The 21717-nt window shown below is 42.1% G+C and overlaps 1 protein-coding gene across 4 annotated transcripts in view; it reads left to right on the top strand.

Moving 5' to 3' along the window:
• fhip1aa (FHF complex subunit HOOK interacting protein 1Aa) overlaps positions 1–21717 on the top strand; it is a 196706-nt gene that overhangs the window by 151525 nt on the left and 23464 nt on the right. For all 4 annotated transcript variants that reach the window (XM_068041066.1, XM_068041076.1, XM_068041094.1 and 1 more), the window contains one exon: positions 11520–11599. In XM_068041066.1, coding sequence (XP_067897167.1) covers positions 11520–11599 — 80 coding nt within the window. The remainder of the gene's footprint in view (positions 1–11519; positions 11600–21717) is intronic.

Below are 21717 nucleotides of genomic sequence, written 5' to 3'. Positions count from 1 at the left end.
TTTAAGCAAGTACACATCTGGGGAAAAGGAAAAGCAGGAAAAGAACAAAATGGAAAAATCTATGATGGGGTGAAGGGGAGGAGCGAAAAAAATAACTTAAGTGATGATGCTGCAAAGCAAAATGAGGTGAGAATGGGAGAAGTTTAGAAACAAAAGATGTGTCCAGAGGATGTATAAATTGTTACAGCTGAAGAAGAGGGACATGTGGAAAATCAGGCAATGAAAATCATTACACATAAGATTAAATGTATTATGCATAAAAAGTGTTTCACTTGATTTTATTCTTCAAATGTCCCCATGGCTTTCTTTTCTTCTACACTCCATGTAGGAAAGGAGGGCCGTCCAGACCTATGTTGCATTTATTATTTTACTTTACGCTTGTGCAGTGTGGCCTCTAGTGTTACATATGAAAAGCTATTCACAAGTGTGAGTTTTAGGGCACAGCACATAACTATTTGCAGTCGACTTGAAATGTTCTCAATTTTCTCCCCTGGTCTCCATAACCATATATCAGCTGTTTTCAGGAGGGTAGGTAGGTGAGGCCTCTCGCAGTGACTGATGAGCAGTCTGCTAGCAGACCCACAAGAAGTAGCCTAGGAAACAGGTTGAAACAATTTTATTATGTGTTATATTCTGTGCAGTATTAGAAGAAAATTACTGGTTTTAGATTTTGCTATATAACTCGATGACTCTCTACGACTTGAAAAGATTTATGAACTATCTTGATGTTGTCTTCATAGATTCAGTCGCTGTGGAAGACCATTCTAAAAATCTTAGTTAAAAAAAAAGTGATGTTAAAATGTGTAAGATATTTGAGGTATGGTTTGAATGACTTCTACAGAACTGATTTTGTCATTTAGGATTTTTAAATACAACCGCTCTTGGAGTTGGCAAGTGACAAAGAATTGAGCGTTTTTCATATAGTCAGTTGGTAGTACAAAATTTGAGTATTGCTGAAAAAAAGAGACATGCTGTCGAGGTTTTTCGTCTTGCATTCATTAGGACAGATGCAAGAATGTCAAATTTCAAAGGGAGCAACAATTTATACTGCAAGAGAAAAAGGTGCAAGTCGACTCTGGTCGAGGTGTTGCCATGGAGAAACCATTGTCTCTCATGCTTTTCTTTACTTCAAAAAAGATGCAAAGCCTGGGCATGTTCATTTTGCCTGCAGAGGACAGGTCCCTGTGTATGAATATATGTAGCTTCTAGCAAGCCTAAGTGAGCCACATTGTGAGCCCGACTGATGATCTTAAAGTGGTTGTTAGTGTAATTCTTAGCACACTCAGGATTGTTCAGCAAGTGCTGTCCAATTGTGTAATCACATCTAATGTTGGATATTATGTTCTGAGTTTTGCAAGTACGGGCTGGTTGAGTACTGTGAGTACTGTGCCTATTGGGAACAGCTGAAAGGATGTGCTGTTTGATACAATCCACCAGTCGTTGGGACGTATGGCCTGTGTACCTGGTATCACGCCGACACTGGAATTCATATACCACATTTGTGTGGTTGGCAGAACGTCTTTTTGATTTGACGGTAGCATCCTGTTAGTGGAAAATACCTCTCGTGTTGCTACTGCATAGTAGCAGCGTGAAACAGCTAGCTTCACTTGTTGTTCAAAGGGTTCTCTACTACTCGCAATGTGGCTCACTTACGCTTGCGAAAAGCTACATATACTCATACGCAGGAACCTGTCCTCTGCAGGCAAAAGGAACATGTCCATGCTTTACGCCTTTTATGAAGAAAACAAAAGTGTGGGGGACAGTAGTTCCCTGGTGCATTCTCCATGGCAATGCCTCGATCAGTCACAGCCGACATACCAACAATGAGCACCCTTTTCTCATGCAGTATAAATTGTTGCTCCCTTTTGAGATTTGGCATTCTTGCATCTGTCCTAATGAGTACAAGATGAATTCTACAGAATGTCTCATTTTTCATATAAAATCAAACACAATTCACAAGCCTCCTTCGACGGCACCTTCCAAGCCCAAAACCTGTACCACCTAGGATAATGGCAGCAGATGCATGGGAACATCACCAACTAAGAGTTCCCCTTCAAGTTACTCAGAGTCCTGACTTGGAACTATATCGTGTTCCTTCACTGTCACTGGGTCAAAAACCTGGAACTCCCTCCCTCACAGCACTGTAGGTGTGCCTACACCACAAGGACTGCAGTAGTTCAAGAAGGTGGCTCACCACCACCTTCTCAAGGTCAATTAGGGATGGGCAATAAATGCTGGCCTTGCCAGCTACGCTCGCATCCCATGAATGAATTAAAAAAGAAGCACCAAAGGAGGCCATTTAGTTCATCATGCTGGTGCCAGCTCTTTATAAGAGCTATCCCCTGCTCTTTCCCCATTCCCTTGGAAATCTTTTCTTTTCAAGTAAATATTCAATCCCCTTTAAATTTTCTTTTGTTTAAGATGTCTTATTTAATTCCTTTTCCTTTTGTCACCAACAGGAACAGGGCAGGCAGGTAGTTAAAATAGCGATCACATACCTATCGTTACATTCTCAATACGTTTCTTCCCGCCACTATTTTAACCACACAAAAATTGATTTGGGATCAGTACCCAAGTCGGGCAGGCAGTGAGCTTCATTAGTATATTAAAATGAGGATTCTGTGATGCAACAACACCTCAGCAATACAGGTATAATCAAAGCCAGGATCCTCATCAAACTCACCATAATTAAGCAGAGGTTCAGGTGTCTGGACAGGTCTGGGATTCCTTACAATCTGCCCATGAAGAATTGCTGCATTGTAGTAATGTGCTGCATCCTGCACAACCTTGTCAGACAAAGACGTCTGCATTTGGAGGAGGCAGAGCAGCAACCGCATTCCTTGTCAGTTGAGGAAGACTGGGGGATGATGAGAAAGCAGTGGAAGAAAGAGGTCCACCAAGAGATGTGAGGCTCAGTGATTCTGATGATCTGACCATAACCCTCCCCTGAAAACTTCCAGAGTCCCTCTTTGTTACATTGTTCACCGTTCCCTTCATCCTGCATTAAAGAAGGTTTAAACCATTCTGACAGCTTCTATATTAATGACGTACTTGCAATATAGATTCAGAAGCTGTTAGAAAACCCCACCACAGACCAAACTGCCAACTATGATGAAGGTTTCTAATTTAGTGGCAAACATAATATACGCCTTCTAGTGATCAGCCCATAGTGCTTTTCTTTAAAGAAGGATTCCTATCTCTACCTCCTTCTGTGCCATAATGACTCTAAAAGGTGCTCTGCTAGTGGCCTGAGCAGAGCTGGTGAAGGACTGCTGTTTTTCATGCTGACTTCCGGTTGCTCAAGTCTGAGGGCCCAGCTTTAGTCTGCTGCACTGCAGTTGTTGCTGGGACAGTCTGACCCAGCTGAGTTGTACCATGTGGGTATTGTTTGAGAGGGTGGCGCAGAAACAAACATGCTGACATCTGAGAGACAGCAGACTGCACAAGGCAAATAACCGTTTGACAGCTCCTATCCATTTGCTCTCTCTAAGGCAGAACACAGTTTTGAGTGAGAGTTGCTTTTGTTTGAGCTTTCAAAGCTGCAAATTCTCTGAACATTGATTCCCTTTGTGAGGACCGCAAAGATCTTGGCCATGTGAGATTACACCATACAGACTGGAAGCAGACTCCTCCACACTCTCAGCCACAGTGGTGAAACACCTTGGCAGGCTTTCCAATACCTCATATAACTGCCTGTGTGAGGCCAACAGTTTCCTTTTCATGGCTGGGTTGCTGAAGTCATTACCTCTGTCCTGCTCAGCAGAACTGGGAGAGGTCCCTGCCACAGGACCTGCTGCTGCTGCTCACCAGGTGGAGACCCAACTGCCTCATTCTGTAACTCACGCTGACTGCCAGTGTCTGAGCTGGTGCCTGGGAGGGAGGGAGCGCCAGTGCATCCTTAAAGAATATCTTCCTCCAAGGTATCTTCTTCTGCAGTAGTCTCTTGCTGCTGCGAAGGACTTGGAGAAAGGGGATAAGAGTTAGGATGACACATAGAAGCTAGATATCAGGTGACCGTCTTGAGAATGCAGCTTGAAGTACTGAAGCTTGCTGCATGTTTTTTGAGGTGAATGAAGGGTTACAGATAATAGGCAAACATGCTGCTCAGGTAAGCTGTCAGTGAAAAGCAAACTGGAGATGTATAGGGCTTGTTCCTATTGTGCTTGTGGTGAGAATTGAAGAAGAAGCAAGATGTAATAAATATAGAAACATAGGAAATAGGAGCAGGAGTAGGCCATTCGGGCCCTCGAGCCTACTCCGCCATTTAACCAGATCATGGCTGATCGTCTACCTCAATGCCATTTTCCTGCACTCTCCCGATATCCCTTGATATCTTTAATACGTAGAAATCTATTGATCTCTGTCTTGAATATACTCAATGACTAAGCCTCCACTGCCCTCTTGGTTAGAGAATTCCACAGATTCACCACCTTCTGTGTGAAGAAATTCCTCCTCATCTCAGTCCTAAATGGCTACCTCTTATTGAGACTGTGTCCTCTGGTTCTAGACTCACCAGCCGGAGGAAACATCCTTCCTGCATCTACCCAGTCGAGCCCTGTAAGAATTTCATGCTTCAATGAGATCACCTCTCATTCTTCTAAACTCTAGAGAATACAGGCCCAGTCTCCTCAATCTCTCCTCATAGGATAATCCTGCCATCCCAGGGATCAGTCTGGTGAACTTTTATTGCACTCCCTCTATGGCAAGTATATCCTTCCTTAGATGAGGAGACCAAAACTGTACAATACTCCAGGTGCAGTCTCACCAAGGCTCTATGTAATTGCAGCAAGATCCTTTTACTCCTGTACTCAAATCCTCTTGCAATAAAGGCCAATATACCATTTGCCTTCCAATAGAATTGCTTGCTGTTAGCTTTCAGTGACTTATGAACAAGGACACCCAAGTCCCTTTGGACAGCAACACTTCCCAATCTCTCACCATTTAAAAAATACTCTGCATTTCTGTTTTTCCGACCAAAGTGGGTAACTTCACATTTTTCCACATTATATTCCACCTGCCGTGTTCTTGCCCACTCACTTAGCCTGTCCAAATCTCCTTGAAGCCTCTTTGCATTCTCCTCACAACTCACATTCCTACCTAGTTTTGTGTCATCAGCAAACTTGGAAATATTAGATTTGGTCCCCATTATTTTTATTTTTATATACATATATAGATCCAAAGATATAGATTGTGAACAGCTGGGGCCCAAGCACTGATCCTTGCTTTATCACACTAGTCAAAGCCTGCCAACCTGAGAATGACTCATTTATTCCTACTCTGTTTTCTGTCTGTTAACCAGTTCTCAATCCAGACCAGTATATTATTCCCAATCCCATGTGCTCTAATTTTACCTACTTACCTGTGTGGGACCTTATCGAAAGCCTTCTGAAAATCCAAAAATACCACATCCACTGGTTCCCTCTTATCTATCCTGCTAGTTACATCCTCAAAAAACTCTAACAGGTTTGTCAAACATGATTTCCCTTTCATAAATCCATGTTGTCTCTGCCCAATCCTACCATTATTTTCTAAGTGTCCAGGTATCACATCCTTTACAATAGATTCCAGCATTTTCCCTACCACTGATGTCAGACTAACAGGTCTGTAGTTCCCCGTTTTCTGTCTTCCTCCTTTCTTAAATAGGTGGTGAGATGGGAATGTAAAGCCAAGTGCGTGCACTGTGAAGTGAGGAAGAGGTGCTGGGAGGAGTTGTTGTGCCAAGTGTTAACATGTGAGAAAAAAATGGTGTTGGTGTTGTGGTGTGAAGAGAGCAAAGGAAGGGACAAGTTGTTTGGAATGAGAAAGAGAGATGTTAATGTGTTATTCGGAAGGATATGATGCAGGGGAGGGAATTGGAGAGTGGTGGGGTAGGGGATGAAAGGAGTGTTGTCAGCTCCTATTGAGAGTTGGGTATAGATGCAGAGCTGTACGTAACCTTGTTGCTATTGTCATTGAATCCATTTCTATGTTGAACCCAGGCACTGGCGGCACTAACCCTGTCAGACATGTCTGTCCAGGCCTGCTTCCTAGTGGCCTTGGGGATGATCCTGCAGCTGAGGTAACAGTATCTTGCTCCTTGCCCTGACTTTCTGGGAGGCCTCAAAAAAGTGTGGTGGGAGGGAGGGAAGAGGGTATTTAGGCAGCTTGCCTGATTTTGGATGCAATTGGGAGGACAATCATCAGTCAAATGAAATGAAGCCTTGGCAGTAAAATTGCACAGGCTTCACATTAATATTCCCCCTAATACTTTTGGTCTTTTTCAGTCTTTCATGGGATGTGGACATTGCTGGCAAGGCCAGCATTTGTTGCCCATCCCTAATTGCCCTTGGCTTGCTAGGCCATTTCAGAGGGCAGTTAAGAGTCAACCACCTTGCTGTGGGTCTGGAGTCACATGTAGGTCAGACCAGGTAAGGACAGCAGATTTCCTTCCCTAAAGGACATGAATGAACCAGATGGTTTTATTTTAACAACCAATTGATAGTTTCGTGGCACAGTTACTGAGACGAGCTTTCAATTCCAGAATTTTAAAATTAATTAGTTGAATTTAAATTCCACCAGCTGCTGTGGTAGGATTTGAACCTGTGTCCCCATGGCATTGGCCTAGGCCCCTGAATTACTAATCCAGTCACATTACCACTGCGCCTATACATTTAAGTGTGCTGGACTTTTACATTTTTTTGTGTTCAGCCTGTGCAGGAACTTCTGGGTTGTTGCCGAACCGCGCAGCATGGAGGGAACATTGCTTCATATTGATGATGCCGTGTGGTCTTACCCCTGCTTGACTGGCAGCTCGGTTTGTGCCTTTAGTTAAAATCAGGGTTTATATGTGCAATTGGGAAAAAAGACAGGTTCACTTACAGAAAATGGCCCAGCTAATTCAGCTGAGGAAAGGGATGTGTGGTACATATGTATATCGTTAACTGTTACAAATGGGTAACTATTGAATTGTTCCAGCAGTAGTCAGGTGGGTCAGGATAAATTCTTGCTAGTTAGGGTCTAGTCATTCACTTCAAAGATAAGTATCTTGTGGATCTTTTTAAAGTGTGTTTATTGACAGCTGTACTAGTGGAGGGAAACACTGTTTTGAATCCTGTGCGTCTCTGTCCACTTAGTGCAGTTATGAGATATTCATTTAAAAATGCTTTATTCTGGTCTGTTTTTGAGGAATTTTAAGGCTCTAACTCTGGCTAACTTGCACCAAGCTTGCAATCATTCTGAAGCCATCAAAACTGGATGCAGACCAGGGACACCATGCATGGGTCTGCAGCAAACCACCACATAATATTAGTCAGAGACCATACTTCTACTGAAAGTTAATGCAGGCGAAGCTCTTTTATTGTTTTCGATGGTCTGAGGAGGATTACTAAGTTCTGAGGAGGATTACTAAGTTCTGAGGAGGATTAATAAGTTCTATGTATTTACTGTAAATCTTCTGTTTGTATTTAATACAGTTATTCACTTACCATTAAATAAATCTGTCTGGTGATTTATAACTTAAACCATTATTCAATAGGATGCTTATTCACTGTCTTTTCAAAGACGAGGAAGCTATGTGGCATTGTGAAAATTGAAATACACTGGCTGTTCTCAGGAGTTCTCTGTTAAAGGAGTGATGTTAAATGCAAAGAAAATATCTAATGTAAAAATGTGAAATAGTTAGTCTTATTTATTCAAAAATCTAGAAAGCTAACCCCTCTTTAAATTGGCAAGTTACAGGTTCATTGTTGAGCAGATATTTTTGTGCAGCTAGATTAGGGTTGCCAATTTTGGTTGAATGTATTGCTGGAGGTTTCAACACATAGCCAGCTGCCTCCAACTATCCAGCCCCCACACTCCTGCCACTGGGCACCCAATCCTCATAACATACTGCCTTCCCATACCAACTGGAAAGCAAAAACACTCCTTACCTAATTTGCTGATGACACAAAGATAGGTAGGAAAGTAAGTTGTGAAGAGGACATAAGGAGGCTACAAAGGGTTATAGATAGATTAAGTGAGTGGGCAAAGATGTGGTAAATGGAGTATAATGTGGGAAAATGTAAAATTGTCCATTTTGGCAGGAAGAATAAAAAAGAAGCATATTATTTAAATGGTGAGAGGATGCAGAGGGATCTGGGTGTCCTAGTTACATGAATTGCAAAAGGTTAGTATGCAGGTTCAGCAAGTAATTAGGAAAGCTAATAGAATGTGATCATTTATTGCGAGGGGAATTGAATACAAAAGTAGGGAGGTTGTGCTTCAGTTATACAGGGCATTGGTGAGACCACATCTGGAGTACTGTGTACAGTATTGGTCTCCTTATTTAAGAAAGGATGTAAATGCATTGGAAGTTGTTCGGAGAAGGTTTACTAGACTAATACCTGGAATGGGCAGGTTGTCTTATTAGGAAAGGTTGGACAGGCTGGGCTTGTATCCGCTGGAGTATGGAAGAGTAAGAAGTAAATTGATTGAAGCATGTAAGATCCTGAGGGGGTCTTGACAGGGTGTATGTGGAAAGGCTGTTTCCGCTTGTGGGAGAATCTAGAACAAGGGGTCACTGTTTAAAAATAAGGGGTCGCCCATTTAAGACAGAGATGAGAATTTTTTTTCTCTGAGGGTCGTGAGTCTTTGGAACTCTTCCTCAAAAGGCGGTGGAAGCAAAGTCTTTAAATATTTTTAAGGCAGAGGTAGATAGATTCTTGATTAGCAAGGGGGTGAAAGGTTATTGGGGGTAGGCGGGAATGTGGAGTCGAGGTTACACTCAGATCAGCCATGATCTTATTGAATGATGGAGCAGGCTCGAGGGGGCGAGTGGCCTACTCCTGCTCCTAATTCGTATGATTCTTGGTTGTTAGTCAAACAGCCTTTTTTCCCATTTCCAATAATTTTTTTAAATCATTAATAAATAGAAGTGTTCAAAGAAAACAAAACAAATATTTTTAATATGTTCTGTGAGTTTTCTCTAGGGTTGTTTGCAGCAGTGTCCTGGAGATTAATTTTCAATTCCTGGTGACTCCAGGCTAATCCTGACAACTCTAAACTAGATGTGTCTAGTATAAGGAAATTGGGACTTAACAAACTCTGTCTCCACTTATACGTATCAACGTTTGGTGGGGTGTAATATCAGTAACCTGTCCATAGGAAGAGAGGCAACTCGTCTGTTGAGGCAATGTCTCATCTGGACTTCAGTTTGTGTGCAAGTGCAGATGCCATTGTTGGCAACAGCTTGAGCTCTGTGTGAGCAGATGGAGTCAGGCAAGAAGGGCTGCCAGGTGACTGGTGGAATGACACAGAGCCAGTGCTTGAGGTGTGGGAAAAGGACATAGTCATAATGGCACAGGAGGAGGCCATTCGGCCCATCTTGTCCATGCCAGCTCTCTGTAGAGCAATCCAGTCAGTCACATTCTCCTGCTCTACCCCTGTAGCCCCGCAAGTTTATTTCCCTCGTGCCCATTCAGTTTCCTTTGATTATCTCCGCTTCCACCACCCTCATAAGGCAGCGAGTTCCAGGTCATTACCACTCACTGCATAAAAATGTTCTTCTTCACATCCCCACTGTATCTCTTGCCCAAAACCTTAAATCTGTGTTCCCTCGTACTTGTACCATCAGCTATTGAGAACAGCTTTTCTTTGTCTGTCTTATCTAAACTTGCCACAATCTTGTACATCTGTCCTTGATCTCCTTTGCTCCAAGGAGAACAACCCCAACTTTTCTGACCTAACCTTGTAGCTAAAATCCCTCATCCCTGGAACCTTTCTGATAAATCTCTTCAGCACCCTCTCAGGGACCATCACATCCTCCCCAGAACTAGACTAGGCTGTGAGATTAGAGGAGGGGAGAGATGGAGATCTACGATGTGCATCAGGAAAATTATGTGAAAATTAACTTTCCGCTGCACTTTGGAGAAATTACACTCATGTTGTTGAAGTAGCTCAAAGGAAATGCGGGGCTCTAATCTTAAAATTCATTTTCAATCAAATAAAAATGAAACCAGAAAAAACCTCTTCATACAAAGGAATGTGAGAAAGTGGAATCCATTGCTTAAAAAGGGCATAGATGCCAAATCAGTTGAGGTTTTTAAAAGGGAGATACATTTACTTAGGAAGTAGGATCATTTAGGATATGGAGAAAAAGTAGGAAATTGTGACTGAAAAAGACAGAGCTGCCATTGCTAATAGAAAATAATGGATCAGGCTCAATGTCCTAACTCAAGAAAAATGTTAGTAAGTATACTACTTCCTCCTATTAAAGAGGGAATTTTTTGAACATTAAGTATTCACAGTATTATTTTCTCTCCTTTAATGACCTTAACCTAATAATGATACATTCCATGGGGGAAGAGATCCTGTCCTGTTTTGAAACTTGTCAAAAATGCAAAACAAGCATGTAGGACACAAGATAGGTTAAATGTCTTTTAGGTTACATGAATTACATTTTTATATTGCATGTCTATTATTTCTGCTTACTAAATCTCATTGATCAGTCAGGTACTTTTTATTGGACATATTTCTGATCCCTTTTTTTTTGTATGCACACGAGTGCTTAGATCAGCATATAGAAAGAACTTGAATTTATATATTGCCTTGCACATCCTCTAAATGTCCCAAAGCGGTTCACAGCCAATAGATTACTTTTGAAGTGTTTTGTGTTGTTTATTTAGAGAAAAGCAGCAGCCAATTTTGGACACTAGGATAAATGACCAGTTAATCTGTTTTCGTGATGTTGGTTGAGGGATAGATGTTGGGTAGGGCACTGAGAGAACTTTCTCGCTGCTCTTTAAATAATATCTTGGGTTCTGAGAGTACTGCATCAAAATGTTAACCGAGATGATGTGCTCAAGTCACTAGATCGAATTCATGACCACCTAACTCAAAGATGAGAGCTTTACCATTGAGCCAAGACTGACACCTTATGTAGTGGGTTGTGACCTTTTGCTGTGTTATACCACATATATAAAGAATTGGGGCTTCAAAATTCTTAATAGCATAGGGTTCTTGATGGGTTAATCCCACCTGGGTGCAACCAATTTTACACTTAAAATAAAAGCAAAATACTGCAGATGCTGGAAATCTGAAATAAAAACAAGAAATGCTGGAAATGCTCAGCATGTCTGGCAGCATCTGTGGAGAGAGAAGCAGAGTTAACATTTCAGGTTAGTGACCCTTCATCAGAACCCATCTGATGAAGGGTCACTGATCTGAAATGTTAACTCTGCTTCTCTCTCCACAGATGCTGCCAGACGTGCTGAGTATTTCCAGCATTTCTTGTTTTTATCTCTGACTTCTACAGTCATGCTTACAATAATGGGCTAATCAGTTTTTAAAAATTATTCGTTTCCATGAAAAAGGCTGGAAAGGCAGTAGAAGTAACCATAGTAACGTATGTAACTGAAATATCATGAATACATTTGTACTTTATTAAAAAAAAAGTGTTTTTCTCAGTATTAACCAATATTTGTCACAAGCCAAACCACGTTTGTTTATAAACATGTCAAGTAGTGTCAATCACAACCTGATTATTTTTTAAATTCTTCTGACAGTTGTGTGTCGTATCTCTGGCCTTGTTCAGAACCCTTATCAATCTGAATTGTGAGGATGTTATGTTGCAGCTTGTCTTGAGGTAAGAAAATGCTGAATACAGTAGAGACCCATTTGTTTAAGAAGAATTAAATAGTAACTGGCAAAATGGTCATGGGTTGAAACTGCTGTGTGATATTCAAACAAATGCATTAGCGTGTTTCCATAAGAATCCCTTTTGCCACTATTTTAATGAAAATGAGAGGCTACTGTAACTAAAATAAGGGACTGAGGAATTCCACACAATCATGCCAACTCATTTGCTCAGTATCACAGAGTGCAACAACATATAGGAATTTTTTTCTGTATTCTGGAACAGAGCTTCACACACTGGGAGGGTTAAAGAAAAAAGTTTACCCCCCTATATGTATTACTTTATGTTTTGTAATTAAGATTGGCATGGAAACATTCTGTTCCTTGTGTTCAAGTACTGTACATCAGGGATGTAATACAAAACAGTAATGTGTCTTTTAAAAAAATATGTAAATTGACAATATTGCATACCCTCATCTATTTTGCTATTCATGTTTTGATATGGCCCTAACTCAGTTGGGTCATCTTCCTGTGGCCCCACCCCCATTCCACTTGGAGTGATGGACGCAGCAGTATACTGCTTTGTCATCCTGGTCCCTTCACACTCCGTAGGAGCTCGATGAACCATAATTGGCTCTGAGGAAAACCATCTTCTGAACATGACCATAAAGCTTTTCCTTCTGACATCATGCTGTTTGGTAACAGACATGATCTCTTGCTCCTGCCTTGTATAAAGTCCAGGGCCTACATCATAGAAACTAGCTCTGCTTTCCTCCCAGCTTCAGAAGTTCCTCTCCTGACCTATAGAGCCAGGCGCTGCAGCTTCTAAGGAAGGGCAAGCACTGTTTTAGTGCCTATAGTACAGCTTACATAGCATATCAACTGTTTGGACCCAGTAGGACAAGAGTTGAAATATTTTTCACTGCTAGCTCAAGGATCAGTACTGTGTATATGAACACAGTATTGTAGCTGGTGCCTTAAGCAAACAAGAGAACCTTATCCTCATGTGCCCTAACAAGACTCAGAACAACTGATAAGCAGGTGTCTAGCCACCCTCTTGATTTAGCACACAATTTGAATCATAGCACAAAAGGAGTTCATTAGACCCATTCGGTCTGTGCCAGCTCTTTCTAAGAGCAATCCAGTTACTCTCACTTCCCCACTCTTCCCCATATCCCTACAATTTTTTTCCCTTCAAATGTTTATTCAATTCACTTTCGAAAGCTACTACTGAATCTAAAAAATCTACCCTATTCAGGCAGTACATTCCAAATTCTAACCACTGTGTAAAAGGAAAAAATCATTCCTCATGTCGCCTCTGGTTCTTTTGCCAATCACTTTAAATCTGCACCCTCTCGCTATCAACTGTTCAGCCATAGGAAACAGTTTCTCTTTATTTACTCTTTCTAAGCCTTTCATGATTTTAAACAGTCTGTGAAAACGTCTGTTAGTCTTCTCTGCTCCTAAGGAGAACAACCCCAGCTTCTGCAGTCTATTCATGTAATCGTAATCCCTTATCCCTGGGACTATTCTAGTAAGGCTACATTTGCTGATGTCGGAACTGCAGAGGGCTCACTTCCTTATGCAGGCTGGTAAGAAACCCGTGAGTCGTTCAATTGCATATTCCATACAGTTTGTTGTACTATTTCGATTAATCCCTAATAATTGATCAAATCTGGCATCTGATTATTACTTGACTGTCTCAATCTTTATTTTCTGCCTGGGGCTGATTAAAAACACTGAGGTAAATTTGAACTCCCCTCAACACTAATATCCGATACAGCCAGGTGAGGAGGGGCTCTCGGGCTCCCCTTTCGCCCTTCCTCTTGATTGACCGCAACAGGGTTTATTCCTTTTTAAACACAGTGGTTGTGCTTACCACCTCATTGAGTGTTTTACCTTTTTCCTCTAATGGGATTGCAAAAGAACCAATTGGACAAGTTTTCTTGAGTTCAAACAAGAGCTATTTTTATTGTACTTAACACTCTAACCTGATTTTAAAATACTAAAAATACGCTACAAATTCACACGAGAATCACATACACACAAATAGTTTACAGAGGGAAACAGATTTGGTGGTTGGATTAAAGTCCAGGATAAATAGAACTTAAATACAATTTGTAAATCCAGTAGTCCTCGGCTGATCAAAGTGCACTTTCATTGGCTTGCTTTGCTCAAGTTTTCCTGAAGGCAGAATTGGTAGTTGATTCTCTTCCCCTGCTTGCTGGCTGTAGCTGTCTGTAGGCTTGGAGGGTCCCCCAGTCGCAGATGGTTTTTTTCTTGATATTTTCTGGGGATAGAGAGAAACACACACAGGGGAGCAGCTGCCTGCTTCGTTGCTGTATACTCAGTTACTGCCTCTGTGACAAAATTTCCAGTTTCTTCAGAGAGGAACAAGCAGTCACATGGTTCTATTAATCCCCTTTGTTTTTAATGAGGTCCAAAGTCTAAAACCCAAAACTCCTCTTAGGTGGGGTTGCCAGTGTTTATTCCCCGGAGAGACGTCTCCACTTATGAATGCCTCAGGATGACTTTGAATGGCTTGCTAACGAGGATCATCTGGCTAATCTACACAGTTAGCCAAAGCATTGTTCTGGCTGGGCTTCTTGTTAGACTTTTTGTCTCCAGTTCAGTCTCCTGGTGTTTCAAATGTAAATTGCAGTGACCATCTTGGCTGCCAATTTTTTAAATGTTACTGTAGGCTTATTTCCCATTAAAAGTCTAATGTAAGTTTCCAACTGATGAACTCAATAATTCCCATTTGGCATATAGGGTTGTTCCTGACATATCATATACCCAGCTGACGGGGAAGACTGTACGTGCGCGGCAAATGTGCACATGCGCAAAGACACCAAAAACGCCTTTAAGTTGGCATCAGGAGATGCAGTGTTCTAGTAAATCTCTTCTGTACCCTCTCCAAAGCCTTCACGTTCTTCCTAAAGTGTGGTGCCCAGAATTGGACACAATGCTCCAGCTGGGGCCAAACTCGTGTTTTATATACTTTAAGCATAACTTTCTTGCTTTTATACTCTATGCCTCTATTTATAAAGCTTAGGATACCATATGCTTTATTTACTGTTTTGTTAACTTGTCCTACAACCTTCAAAGATTTGTGCACAAACACCCCCAGGTCTCTCTGTGATTGCCCCTCCTTTAAAATTGTACATTCAGCATGTATTGTCTCTCTTCATTCTTCCTACCAAAATGTATCACCTCACATTTTCTGCATTGAATTTCATCTGCCATGTGTCTGGACATTTACCAGCCTATGCCCTGTTGAGGTTTATTACTACTTTCTTCGCTGTTTACTATACTTCTAAGTTTTTTAAATTTTGAAAATTATGTCTTGTAATACCCAAGTCTAAGACATTAATGGGTGCTTGGGTGGACATTATAAGATTTGATCCCATTAGTAATTTCATAGTCCTATATGAAAGAACGATCCACACAGAGGTAGTTCAAAAGACCACTGAACTATGGTCTGGCTGAAGATGAACCTGTTGTGCAACCATCACCATCTTGTTTCTGCACTCTGATTGGGGCTGGAAGGCATCTGCTTGGAAACTGAAAAGCTTATTTCTTTTTCCTGCAGACAGCAAGTTTTGTAATATCCTTTTTCTGTTCCTAGTACCCAAAGTACTGCAGAAATGCACAGCCTAAGTGATTACGATCATTCCATACTGACCCATCAGTAGTGATTCTGAATGATCCTGACAATGAGCACAGTCAGCATGCCGTACTGTATAGTAGGGGTTAAATACTGCATCCTGAACTAGCGTTTTGTTACTAAATAGCATTAAATTCTAGATCCAAGTTTTCCCTTTTTGCGGGTTGAGATCCAGCTCAATTTTTGGAACCTTTTCATTAACGAGGTTTATAAAATCAGTGGTGGACGTTTTCAGAATGTGTGCAGTTAAGGCCAAACTCCCCTTTATTTCATTATATTCTATAATATTTACAATAATTGCCTGCAATAAAGGTCTAAAGCACAGTTCAGTTTGAGTGGTAGATTTACCAATCTTTCGTATCTCACTTTCTAACAGCGCTATGGAAGTTGCTGCCAAATAAGTCTCCCCTAGTTCCTAAATGCATTCTTAATGAGCCATGATTTGATATTTCTTACTTGGAAGGCAGCATTGCTTGTAGTGTCTGTTTCAGTCTGTAAGGTTAGATGGCTGTGGGCTTTAGTTGTAGGTCAGCTCTATTTGATATAGCATGAGGTGGGAATTGTTCTTGGACTCGCACAGCATTTTGCACCTAGGTGATCTCACAGTTCCATTTGGGCTATGAGATTTTTTAAAAATACACCTTCCTGTTTGACTGGATTAGGATCATCAGTAGATATTTAGAAGTTCCAGCAGTTGTTTATGTCATGTGGTAACAAGGCTTGTGTAACTCTGTACTGAGCAGGATATGTATAGCATGATGACTAATGAAATGTATTCTCCCTTGTTACCATTTAACTGGAAAATATCCCAGAGATCTAATTAAGGGCCATTCTATTTGTTCTATGGCTGAGGGTTTCCATTTTGCAGTGTCTGTAAGGCAACTCTGTGGAGAGCCATCTTACACTTAACAGGCATTGCAGGTTAAATTTGACTAGGACTAAGGACAGTGCTTTCAGTACATCTGTTCCAGTGGCTGAGTTTGGAGTGTTCCAGCTATGGCCTCCTAGGGTACTACTTTGGCATGGTTCCGACTGTGAGGCATGTGGATTGACACCTCCCTTTCCCCAATCATTTTTAGCCTTGTGTTAAAGAATGCTTTCCTTAACCAACCAAGGATCATTCTGTAGCTTTTGCTAAACTGTCGGATTTACGCAGGTAATACCCTTTGTGTTGTTGATTTTATCTCTATGCTTTTACGTTTTGTGGTTCCTTATCTCATTGGGAAACAAATCTACATTTCGTTCTCACAGAAGTTGCTCTCACAGACTGCTTTTAAGGTCTCACCCTTTTCCTGCAAGTAAGCTTTTTAAAACTTGACATATTCTCCCAGAATCCCTCTATCTTGATATCTTGTCTATACTGTGCCCTATTTCCTAATTTTGCCCACCTTGCTTTATTACAAAGAAGGATTCTAATAAAGTTAATTAGTTTATAATAATTTAGTTGTTAGTTTATAATAACTAGATTTTAACAATTAGTATTCTGGTTAGTAACCTAATAATCTTACAAAGTGGAGAAGGAAACAATTTCAGGGCTAGGGCAGTGGCGAGCCTAAGAGGAAGTTCAACCCAGCAGGCTAGGGGAAGGGAGGGAACTGGCAGCTGGCCAGCTGATTGGATGATCTCAATCTTGGTGACAAAGAAATTCATGAGCTCCTCCATGTTATTGGAGGAGACAAGGAGGGGGGTTTAAAAAACAGCTTGTAGTTGAGAAAAGAAGTTATTTTACAGCACAGAAGGAAACCATTTGGCCCATCGCTGGGGGGTTACCTTTGCATTCCAGGATGATTCGGCCAGATTTGGCAGTGAATGGCTGCACCAGTTGTCCGCCATCTCTGCTTCCCTTCAACGTAAGGGAGCGGAGAGGAGGGTCATACCACAGGAAATGGCCAGGGTAACAGAGAGTAATGATTTTAATGGGAATTAGAGCATTCAAGGTGGAGGAGAGAGTATGGTTGAGCCGATCAGTAACTGCAGAAATATCATGGTGATCAGAGGGCCAAAGGCTAGGCAGTTGGGATTTTGAGAGGCCTGTTATGAGTGAATTGGGAAGAGCTTTTTCCAGGAGTGATACAGAAGCAAGTAGGGGGATGTGGGTAGAGAGTGATGCAAGGAAATCATCAGAGATGGCCTCATCTGTGATCGATACTATGGGGGTAGCAAGGCTATGTGAGATGACAAGGTTAAGCATGTGGCCGTAAATATGGCTTGAGGAGTTTACATGGAGGGTGACATTAAGGGAGGATAGGAGGGCAGTGAAGTCAGAAGAGAGAGAATATGATAAATTGAGATGGAGGTTAAAATCAGCTAGGATGAGAAGTCACTCAGTGAAGAGACTAAGTGAGGATAGCTCTTTGAGAAAATTGGCATGGTATTTGAGTAGAGAACCAGAATTTTACATGAGAGGTGAGAGGGGTGAAACGTTCAAAAGAGGATAAAGTGCCACAGGAATAGGGGACAGACCAAGGTGAGACTTGGTTATTAGAGCCTCAACAGCACCAAGACGATCTGGGCAGGGTGATTGGTGAAAGGTATAGCCAGGTATAACTGATGTGGAACCAGGAAGAGGAGGAATGCTTGTGGCTCCACAGCAATACTGTGGCTTGCCTGCTGCTTGCCCGCCTCCAGGACCTACCAGAGAGCTGCTGGCAGTGTCACCAGTCTTCAGCAAACCAGTGAGTTGCCTCTGGGGACCTGATTGGTGTCTGCAGTTTGTTGAAATTATTCAGATCCCAATTTGAGAGGAAGCTCGACCTCTGGCATGTGCTCCAATTCATCACCAATTTCAGGTGCGAAACATGCCTAAACAAATGGGTATATTTCCATAATTCCACATTGCCACCCAAAGAGGTTTAAGTCCCTACATTGCCAGATTCTTTGGCAGCAGATAACCAATCGCATGTGGATTACATTATATACCTTAAATGACACAGAAATAGGCCATTCAGCCCAACCAGTCCATGCCGGTGTTTATGCCCCACTCGATCCTCCTTTTATCTGCCCTCATCTAAATCTGCCATTGTAACCCTCTATTCCCTTTTCCCTCATATGCTTGTCTAGCTTCCCTTTAAATGTATCTATACTATTTGATTCAACCACACTGTGGTAGTGAGTTCCACATTCTCACCACTCTTTGGATCAAGTTTCTTTTGAATTCCCTATAGAACTTCTTGGTGACTATCTTATATTGATTGCCTCTAGTTTTGCTCTTCCCCACAACTTGAAACATTCTCTGCCTATCCTTTCAAAACCTTTCATAATTTTAAAGACTTCTATTAGGTCACCCCTCAGCCTTCTTTTTTTTAAGAGAAAAGAGACCCAGACAGTTCATCCTTTCCTGATATGTATCCCACGCATTTCTGGTATCATCCTTGTAAATCTTCTCTGCACCCACTCCAGTGCCTCTATATCCTTTTTATAATTTGGTAACCAGAGCTGCATGCTGTACTCTTAAGTGTGGTCTAGCTAAGATTCTATACAGGTTTGGCAAAACTTCCCTACTTTTCAGTTCTATCCCTGTAGAAATAAAGTCCAGTGGTTGGTTTGCTTTTTTTTGGCCTTGCTAAAAAAAACTATGGTGCAACTTTTAGTGATTGTTGTATTTGTACTCCGAGATCCCTTTGTACAATTACTGTAATCTGATTTATTAGCAATCTTTCTTGTCCATTGGGGAGTGGGATTGACTGCCTGCTCCACAGGGAACTGGCATGGAATTGATGGGCTGAATGGCCTCCTTCTGTGCTGTAAATGACTCGCTGACTGTGTGATAGCCATTTGCTTCTGCATAAAACACTGTCCACCAGATCGAATTCCAGTGCAGTGACAATAGGAATCAGCAGAAAGTTCTCAGCTAAATTGAACATTAATCCTTAAATTGACCTTTTGTATTTTATTATAAATGTTAAGTTGCATAATTGATTGAATTTGATAAATTAGTAGAATAGTTAATACTTTGGTATGACACGAAAAACCTACAGTTTTCTCATTTTTCTTTTTGGGTAAGAGGCAGATTAGTTGAGTGTTTTACTAACTCCCATTCAATCTATTCTCATGGGTAATTTTTGTTTTAAATTGTTGTATACCACTCCTTGTGACAGTTGCAGCAACATACCAGTCAAGCCCCTTTTATGTTACAAATTTGCTTCTCATAACCAGCATTATCCAATGTAAATGCAAGTGCTTTTGGAGGCACCAACTCTCTCTTGGGTGATGGCTTCACTGGATCTTTCCAGTGGAAAGTGTTACTCATGGCAAAGCAAACATATTGCACCAGTGGAACTTAGGGCTGGATTTTTAAAGCCAGTTGGAGGTATAAGTAGGTGTGCGCACGCTTTGAAGATTGCGTCCTCTGAGATTGGCACTGGGTCCCACCGCCTCAGGAACATGAAGCTATTTTTAAAGAGATGCTGGGAGGGAGGGAATGGGAAGCTTGCACGCCTCAAATTAATTGCCTGTTGAGCTCATTGAGGAGCTCATTAAACGGCTTGTCAGGACCAGTTTGTGAATTTCAATGAAAGGGCACAGGGAAAATGCCATGTCTGGAACACCGCAGGGTGTAAAGGGCATAAACACTGCAGAGGGCATGAAGGCTATGGGAACAGCTTATTAACATAATGCAGAGGTCCAAAATAAAGCTCAGCTATTCCAAAAGTGCCACAGAGGAGCCAATGCTGGAGCTGTAAGACTTGCTTTTCTCAGTGGTGAGTGGTAGGAATCTGGAGAGGGACATTAGGCTGCTGGCATCTCTTGAGCTGCTGGAGTTGGCAGGGGAAAGCCTGGTGAATGTACAAAACCCAGCTGAGTGAGTTCAGATGGGAACAGGCTACTTTGACATTGAACAGAGCAGCCAGGATGAGCTTCAGCAGATGCAACCTCCTGGGCAGCAGGAGTTCAGAGATGCACAGTGGTGGGAGGTGGGGGCAGGTACTGCAAGGGGGAAAAGGTGCTCTGAAAGGGCTACCACTCATTGAACCCAAGACATCGGGTCTACCGTCCAAGAGTCAGCTACCTGCAAATGACAGAGCGCCAGTGCCGTAGGAGACTGTGCTTATCCAAGCAGATGGTCTCAGACCTGTGTGCTCTGATCCACAATGACCTGAGGCCTCATAGCCACCATGGCAGTCCCTAACCTGCAGCTGTCAAGGTCACTGTCACCCTGACTTTTTAAGCAACTGGGCCGTTCTAAGGATCAGCAGCGGACCTAGGTGGCATCTTGCAGTCAGCAGCTCATCACACCATCAGGCAGGTTACGGATGCCATATTCAGGATGGTGGTGGACCACATCCATTTGACAGATGGGCCTGCGCAGGCACTGAGGGCTTTGGGCTTTTCCGCCATCAACGGATTGTCTCCAGTCCAGGGGGTCATCGATTGCACCAACGTAGCTATCAAGGCCCTGACAGCCCAACCAGTCAGATTCCTGAACAGAAAGGGCTACCACTCATTGAACATTCAGCTGGTCTGTAACCACAGGAAACAAATCTTGCAGGTCTGCGCCTGGTTCCTGGGCAGCTGTCATGACTCCTTCATCTTGCGAGAGTCCCAGGTGCTGCACCTCTTCAGGTCCACAACCAGACTCAGTGGGTGGCTGCTGGGGGATAAGAGTTATCTCCTAAAGAGATGGCTCCTGATTCCTGTCCAAAACCCAGACACGGATGGAGAGGCGCGTTACAACCAGAGCAACATGGACCTTCATAGAGCAAACCACTGGCCTCTTGAAGATGCGCTTCTGTTGCCTTGACTGGTCAGGTGGTGCCCTCCACTACGAGCCAGGCAGAGTGTCCTGTATTATGGTTGTCTGCTGCGCCCTGCACAACATGAAACTGGAGTATAATTTAGGGAAGTGTGAAGTTATGCACTTTGGTCTTAAGAATAGAAAAGCAGAATATTTTTTAAAAGGTATGAAACTTGTAAGTGTCTATGTTCAAAGAGACTTGGGTGTGCTTGTACAAGGAATGCAGAAAATTAACATGCAGGTACAGCAAGCAATTAGGAAGGGCAATTGGCACATTGGCCATTATTGAAAGGGAATTGGAGTACAGGAATAAGGAAGTATTGCTGCAATTGTACAGGATTTTGGTGAGACCAGATCTGGAATACTATGTGCAATTTTGGTCTCCACATTTATGAAAGGAAATACTTGCATTGGAGGCGGTGCAGCGAAGGTTCACTAGATTGGTCCCTGGGATGAGAGGGTTGTCCTATGATGAGAGACTAAGTAAATTGGGCTTGTATTCTCTGGAGTTTAGAAGAATGAGAGGTGATCTCATTGAAACATATAAAATTCTAAAGCCCACCAACTCCCACAGCTACCTCAACCATCCACTCTCCACCACCCTCCTCTGCCTGGCTGAACTTGTTCTCACATTGAACAATTTCTCCTTCAACTCCACTCACTTCCTTCAAGTAAAAGGTGTTGCTATGGGTACCCACAAATGTCCTAGTTATGCCTGTCTTTTTGT

The sequence above is a fragment of the Heterodontus francisci genome, chromosome 1 (assembly GCF_036365525.1).
Source record: "Heterodontus francisci isolate sHetFra1 chromosome 1, sHetFra1.hap1, whole genome shotgun sequence".
NCBI lineage: Eukaryota > Metazoa > Chordata > Chondrichthyes > Heterodontiformes > Heterodontidae > Heterodontus > Heterodontus francisci.
Note: the sequence above shows the minus strand (reverse complement) of the source record. Positions and strands in the feature narration are given on the sequence as shown.